Source organism: Vollenhovia emeryi, unplaced genomic scaffold (genome assembly GCF_000949405.1).
Source record: "Vollenhovia emeryi isolate VEMERY1.0 unplaced genomic scaffold, V.emery_V1.0 DF939134.1, whole genome shotgun sequence".
NCBI classification, from domain to species: domain Eukaryota; kingdom Metazoa; phylum Arthropoda; class Insecta; order Hymenoptera; family Formicidae; genus Vollenhovia; species Vollenhovia emeryi.
Window position 1 is genome coordinate 2,099,410 of NW_011967232.1, and position 7,948 is coordinate 2,107,357.

Genomic DNA, 7,948 nt, shown 5'->3' on the forward strand with positions numbered 1-7,948 from the left:
GCATGATTTAACCATTAACACAAGTCAATATCGGACAATCTATCTATGGACTATAATTAATTGTTAATTGATTTAATGTGTATGATAGTTGATCATTTGATATAGCATTTCTTATCCATATATTTACATTTTATTTTTGATGAGTATAAGTGTTGAATATAAGTTTAATGAATATTTTACTTTTAATCACTCTATGTGACACGCTGCAACGTCATAATTTACAAACTAATCTAATCATTGTACGTTACTTGTATTATCAACATTTCTTAGTTGATCTCTAGAAAGCGAAATTTCACGATAAACTTTCAATCTAAGATGCTTAAAACCGTATCTAGCAATTTTAGCGGCACAGATAATTGATATGTAGATTTACTTTAATCTTATTGTTAGTTTAACGTACGTAAACTTATATTTTTGAAAAGAATAAAGGGTTAGCCGCGACAGGGTGTTAGTCCTTTATTCCTTTAAATTTGTGTTTATCATACATTTGAGCCATACGAATTTTAGTTATATATTTTTAGTTTTAAGAATTAGAAAAAGATATTGTATAAAGTAAGTTAAAGTTACTGACAATGAGAGATTAAAGTTAATCTGCATTGATAGAAATGAACATAAGTGATTACATGTGTAAAAACAATCGCATGGGTGTCGCCGTAAAACTTAGGCCGATATTCATAGTCAGATCTATATATTCAAGATCGTCTTAAGATCATCTTTAGATACTCCGTAGCCAAGAAAATATTTCATACAACATCTTTAGATAAATTCAAGACTGTCTTGAATATAAGATCTGACTATGAATACCGGTCTTATTGGCATGTTACTTTGTCTTCCACGATACTTGAAAACGTAAATGTACGCAAGTTTTCTTTTTCAACACTATTCTGAGTTACAGATAGAATTGTAAGTTCCCAGGCTGTTCTTATAAATATCAAGAGACACGGTAGTGTTTCGCATAGTGAGAATCGATACGTTGTATATTTACCGTGTATATTATACGCGAGTAAATATACGCAATTTGAGAGACCCTCATATTTTATTTCTTTATACATTTATTACGCGTGTGTATGTGTTTGTGGATTCTTATTGACGATTTCTTTTAAAAATTAATCACGTTAAACTGAGATTTCATCGGTTTTGTGATATTTGTATGTATCTATAAAGCGGTATTCTAGGTACCTATCATTGAAATGTTCGGAATTGATTTCGATCGAAATTTTCAATTATTTCCTAAATTTTTATTGCGTTTTACGGGGGAAACGAATAATTTTGATCAGAATCCACTCCGAACTTTTCCGTGATAGATACACTAATTTAAATCTTCAATATTGTCTTTTGTCGTTAAACTGTTATCTGTTTATTAGTATACCTATTTTGCGCATATAGCCATTTAATTTCTTGTTTTAATTTTATGATTTGTTTAAATTCCAATAACAGCGAATCTAATTTTTCCCAGGTTTGTTTAGTCGTTTGTGCATAAGAACAATTGTTTTTATCCAAGTTACAACTAGTAGAAAATCATAAAATAGATTTATTATCTCCGAAATCTCAATCTCTTGTTTCTTATATTCGTAATATTTGATATACGTTTACAGGTAGAAAAATTTATAAAATTACGAAATCATTAAATTATAATATAAAGCTAATATCTAAATTTCTTTTATTATGTCTAAATAATTATTTTTGTGATAATATTTGCTTGAGTACTTTCTTAAAAGATGTATTTTTTAATTTTATTTTATAATATTACCAAAAAGTAATATATATAGGCATACTTTTATATCTTTGTCCCTTTACAAAAATAAAACTTGTGCGATTTGAAATAAGCATTATAATTTATTAGTGCACAGTTTTACTTCTTAAATCTTTGCTAAAAGAATGACTTAACTAAGAAATAATTATAATACCATAATATGTTTTAATTAACGCTATATTCTCTCTAGTAAAAGAAAAACCGTCCAATTATATTCAATTAAAATTCATTATTAATCTTGTAAATCTTTACATACAATTTGTAATAAATTTAATATATAATATGATAATTAGAGGAGGATCCCCTATTATGAGGTGGGCTCCTAATATGAGATAGCGGGGGTTCCTACAAAATTATCTGTTGGTTCTACCATGGAATTATTGCCCTTGGAGTGAAATCTGTTTAGTGGACAATTCATTATTAGATCGTACGTGTGATCATTGCGAAAATAGATTTGTGAAATCGGATGTTGGAAAACAATCCACTATCTCATATTAGAAGTCTATTTCATAATATAGGGGAAACTTTTTCTCTATATATGATATCTAAATCTGGTACTAGAGGGTAAATTAGATATTTAATTGAGAGAAAGATGCATCTATATTCTGTAGTATCCAACTACTATATTTTTTCAGAAGCACATAATTTTAACTTTATAATATACTTTATTATTATTACTACAAGAAAACAATTTATATTTAATATGTATGTATATGTGTACCTATGTATACACATGTATGGTTCTTTTATACACATTTAATATAATGATAAATGCAATTATCTCTGTATTGTTTATGACATGTATAACATATGACTTTTAATAAATATTTTGATTAGCTTCATTAAATACATAGCACATTAAATCCATTTTTATATTGATTCTAATACATGACGAAGTTTGTACGTACGTATAGACGTAGTCTTATATCTTCATTTTTTAAGAAACTAGACAACACAAGCGCGCGCTTTGAGATAATTACTAAAAGTATTAGTTATTAATTAGTATATAGATGTTAAATGTTCTTGTAGATATTTTTAGTCAAAATTATTGCAAGATTGCTTTTTTGTATAATTATTTTATAAATTTGAAGGTTTTTATTTCAAAATAGTTGAGGAAATAATATAATCTTGAATATTTATATTTGCAAAAGTATATAAAAAGTAGAAACATGAAAAGTGACATTATTTTCTAATATTTATCTTAATGAAAGAATTCAAAGTACATTTTCTTTTCCTTTTTTACAAATAATTTCTAGATGAGTTTGTAAGTTTTAATATTTAATGATAAAATCTTATCCAAGTTCGCTACACAAACTTTCGTTTCTTTTTTAAAACAACAATTTAGAACTCCCACCATAACGTTGACATATGCAGTTTCGATTATTCCAAACGATCGAAGTGTTATCGCTAATACAACAAAAGTAATTGGGTGGATGATAAAATAAAATTGAAAACGCCCACTGTGATTTGTTAACGACGTAAAAAGATTTGATTGTTGTAGTTCGTATTCATATCCATAACACTGTGACATACTCATGCTGTGGTACCCAGTGAGAAATGATTCGTCGATCGACGTCGAAACGACGTCGAATCGACATCGACACCGTCGAATTGACGTCGATTCGACATCAGTTCGACGTCGATCGACGAATCATTTCTCACTGGGTATTGCCTACGTGATATTGAGCTTATTACATTTTAAAGAACTGCTGGGTTATACATTGATAAGATATTGTATTTGAGAGTCTGTGAATAAACGATTATACATGTAAGATATTAAAATAATCATTCCAATAACAATTAACATAAGTTTTCGTGACATTCATAATTTGAAGTAGGTACATTTATTTCGTAGAATGTCGATCTATTGAAGAACCTATATCCAATAAATATTTATATTAAGATAAAGTTTCATATTCAATTTACATTTATTTCTTAGTATCCGTTACATGGCCTATCTATCCGCGCAATAAGTACCATCTTTGCTATGATATTTTATCCAGTTTAAGTAATCTGTGTTTTTCACGTATACACCTGGGACTCCAGGATCGGCGCATCCAATACCCCAGGAGACTATACCTTGGAATGATAGTAGAGAAAATCTTATAGCTGTAGGTAATACTTGAAAATAGAATTACAAAAATTTTATAATTTTGTAATTTATGTGTGTTACACGAGATAATCTTTTAATCGATAATTGATATTCAGTTTTAAAAATATGATTGAGAGAATGTTTAGAACATACATATATAAGATAAAATTGATGATATTCTTACCAGCTATTTCATATTTTCCATCCGTTCTTTCGTACAGAAGTGGTCCGCCACTGTCACCCTGAAATTGTATTATTATTAATATCTTTCAAATGCTGCATATACCCACATAGCACAAATGACTGTTTGCCGGCTGATAGTCGATTTTTTAGTCACTTTGAAATCAACTTTTTAAGTCGAAGATATAAAAATCTTTTCGTCATCTTTTTCCTTATTTTTTCGGCAAAGTGCAAAAAATATCTTTTTGGCCAATCTTTCTGGTCAATATGTCGAACCGATATATGGCTAATCGACGTCTCATTTTCAACGTGTAGCGCGATAGTCGTGACATGCATGCTCCTTCGTGAATGATCAGTGTCTTTCTGATGGACTACAATTGTATTTAGATATAAGGTGAGTCATATTTTTCGCGTGGCTACTGAATTAATACAATTTAATGTGTCGATTAATACAAGTTAATCAAAGAAACCTGTTAAATTTGTCAAAAATATAAAAGCATAATTAAATAATATAATATATACTCTGGTTTATTGTCTGTTTTTTATTAAGACATATGCCCATTATAATTATTATTTAAGTTTAATTGAAGCATTTTCAAAGACTTATCAATATAATTTTATAGCTTATAGATCAATATAATTTTATTATTTCTTAATTGTATTATATATTGTAAATATTATACAATTAAAATATAAAAACTTTAATCAATCAGGCTTTCAAGATGTCATATTAAACATTTAGTAGTTAATATAAATAACGTAAAATTGACTAAAAGTTGACTTCTGGTCGCCATAAAGTAGACTTCTAATCATCATAAAGTCGACTTTTATTTGCCATAAAGTCGACTTCTAAGTCGACTTTTGACTGATTGACAGCCGACTATAGTCGAGTCATTTGTCGACTATTAGTTGACTATAAGTTGACATTCAGCTTGACTTTGAAGTCGATTTTAGACTTCTGCTGCCGACTGACAGTGAACTAATAGTCGACGTGGTGCTGTTTTGGTATATATGAAAGGTAGATGTGTTTAACACTCTGAAGTTTGTTGATTTATACAAGATTGTTTAGGACTCATGGAACAAACTTCATGAGATGATAAGTGAATTATTCTTTTATATCAAGACAATCAAATTTTGTAAAAAACCCTCCCTGAAACGCTCTGCTTGTGTGGACTGTCGAATACATAAAAGAAAACTCAATAGCTATTTAACAATGTATGTATGTTTAGTAAAAAAGATGTTCGATATTACATTGATCTCTATATTAGAAGATTTAAATAATCACAATCACGACATAATACCTGGCAAGAATCAGTATTGTCATTGTAAGCACACAGCATCGATTCCGTGATATGATCTCCAAATGAAGTATTTTGACAAGCTGCGAAAGACATTACTTTTAGAGTTGCTTGACGTAAAAATTGAGAAGGTTCTCCTGCCACAGAAACACGTCCCCATCCAGTAACTTGGACATATTTTTCCGTATAATCAGAACCTATCATTCAAGATTTATTTATTAAATTGCTTATTTTTATATTTAAAAATGTTGACATGTATGTGCAAAAGTATTGTATAAGAGAAATATCAAATACTTTAATTTTTTTAAACTTTAATTCTATCAATTTAATCTTTAAGTTTAAATATCTTAACTTAAATAACTTAACTTAACTTAAATCTTAACTTAGCTTGAATATCTTAAATATTAGATATGAGAACATTCTATAATACAAAATGCTGACCTTTATGTGGAAGGCATACAGGTCTCACGTTTTCATCAATTTTAACTGAACGCTGTAGTCGAATCAAGGCAATGTCATTTGTATCATGAAGATAATCACTCTCGAAATCTTCATGTAAAATTACTTCATCGATTGCAGCTATAAATCCCTCGTTTGAGTTTGAGATATCGTGCATACCTACGCCAATCGAGAGATCGGCATAATTTGTCCTATCCAAATCGCAAGAAAATATGAAAATCAAAATATTTTGTATCCGTGATGTACAATGATACTTGTTTCCATAGCAGATAAAAGCACAATTGTAATAATAATATGAAATAATATAAAATAACGTATTTAATAAAATTTACTTTTTATTGATAATATTATAAATATTTATGTGGAGACTCTAATGTTTTTATAATTGCAAATAAAAAGTAAGATTTAGAATGTTATCTATTTGTGCTTTTTTAATATGCTTGAATATTTTATGATTTGCTAAATAACATATCATCAAACATATTTACATTGCTTAGTATTGTATAACTTAGTATTGCATATGAGTTTAAAAAAAACCACATTTATAACGATATTTATAATCTTTCCAAGAAAAAAATAGATAAGATACCATTTAACACAATGTCCGGCTGTTAATACATATCGATTATTAATTAATGTGCCTCCGCAATGAAGATTTCTCTTATTGAGTATTGCCACGACCCAAGGAAAGATATGCGGAATTGTTATCTTTCCGCCGACAATACGGTTCGATATTCCTCCCGTTTCTCCACATTCTGTTATAAAAAGAAGATTTAACGAATTCATTCAAATTTCATATACATGCGGATGAAATGTAATAAAATATAATAAAGTATATTGTACGTATTGTACGATACTTCTTCATAGATTTGTTCAAAAGTGATTGATATGGATATTTAATGAGTAAATTTAATTGGAAAAGGTTTTGTTCTATCATTTGTTATTCATTCTGTAACATGTATTCTGTATATTTGACTTAAAAAATTTTGTTCACACTATTATTTTTATAAAGAACAATTAATCTAATGAAATGTACAAATGTCCACTAAATTTAAGAGACTATTTTGAAATAGTTAAATTTAGTGAACATTTACACATTTCAATTGATTAATTCTATAGTGTAATACTATGAACAAAATATATTAAGCCAAATACAGAATGTATATGGTATTACAGAATAAATAAAAGTTTATAGAAGAAAATCTTGTTTCAATTAAATTTTAGAATAAAAGAAACCTAATATTGATGCCTACATGCTTTTTATTATACGAATGAGTTTCGTCGCGTGCGTATATGTGCATAATTTCAATATGATCTTTACCGCATTTTGGATTTATTCGCAGTTGTAAGCGCTTTTGCGCGCGTATCGCCTGAAAATGAGCACAATGCAATTATTCGGTAAGTAGTGGATTATCAACCGTGCTCCATTTCGACTTGCCCTTATGATAATTTCATTTAATTACTCTCTCAACGAACGTCTAGGATCAAAAAGATGCCAATTGCAGTCGTCAGAACCAAGTCAGCCTTCATGATTGCTTCGCGACTTCTGTCGCTTCTTCTAGCTCTTTTGCCGTCGAAATTTCACCTTCTAAATACAGCACGAGGCGACTACTGAGTCTAATACAGAGAACACTCTCTTCTATATCGAGCCGGAAATAACAACGGTAACCAATTTCGACGCTGCATCATTGCCAAGCGTATCACCTCGTACGCGTTTTATATCTCGAGGAACGTGTACCAATAAATCGCTATTCTCATTAACACTTGGACGGTTCTAACGAATGATCACGTAGCACAAAATACGCGGCAATCTCCACGATTTGAATTAATTATAAAATCGAAATGTAGATTTCAGAATATCGGACGTATGAACAAAGTAAATAAGTTATTTGTATAGAAAAAAATGTGGAAGCGATTAGCTGTTATTTGTTGATATATACAGGGTGTCCTAAAACCACCGGAGGTCCTCTTAATGACAGATTCCTTAGAACATTTCCAGACGAAAATCCTAATACAAAAGTGTCGAGGCTATAATAGTTTTTAAATTAGAAGCGATTATTTTCCACAAATGATAGGGCTGAAATTTCGCGCGCTCAGGAACGGCGAAATGACAAGTGATATAAAAAGAACGATATTCATAGGAGCACTTATATCACTTGTCATTTC

At 29.4% G+C, this 7,948-nt stretch overlaps 1 protein-coding gene across 1 annotated transcript in view; it reads right to left on the reverse strand.

Moving 5' to 3' along the window:
• Positions 1–3,467: 3,467 nt before the first annotated feature.
• The window catches only part of LOC105567832 (transmembrane protease serine 9-like), an 8,862-nt gene continuing 4,381 nt past the window's right edge, over positions 3,468–7,948 (reverse strand). Inside the window, exons 7-13 of the mRNA XM_012023040.1 lie at positions 7,259–7,360; positions 7,104–7,152; positions 6,372–6,537; positions 5,765–5,973; positions 5,327–5,520; positions 4,030–4,087; positions 3,468–3,874 (exon numbers count right to left, since the gene is read on the reverse strand). Of these exons, the coding sequence (XP_011878430.1) occupies positions 3,708–3,874; positions 4,030–4,087; positions 5,327–5,520; positions 5,765–5,973; positions 6,372–6,537; positions 7,104–7,152; positions 7,259–7,360 (945 nt within the window). The 3' untranslated portion in view covers positions 3,468–3,707. The remainder of the gene's footprint in view (positions 3,875–4,029; positions 4,088–5,326; positions 5,521–5,764; positions 5,974–6,371; positions 6,538–7,103; positions 7,153–7,258; positions 7,361–7,948) is intronic.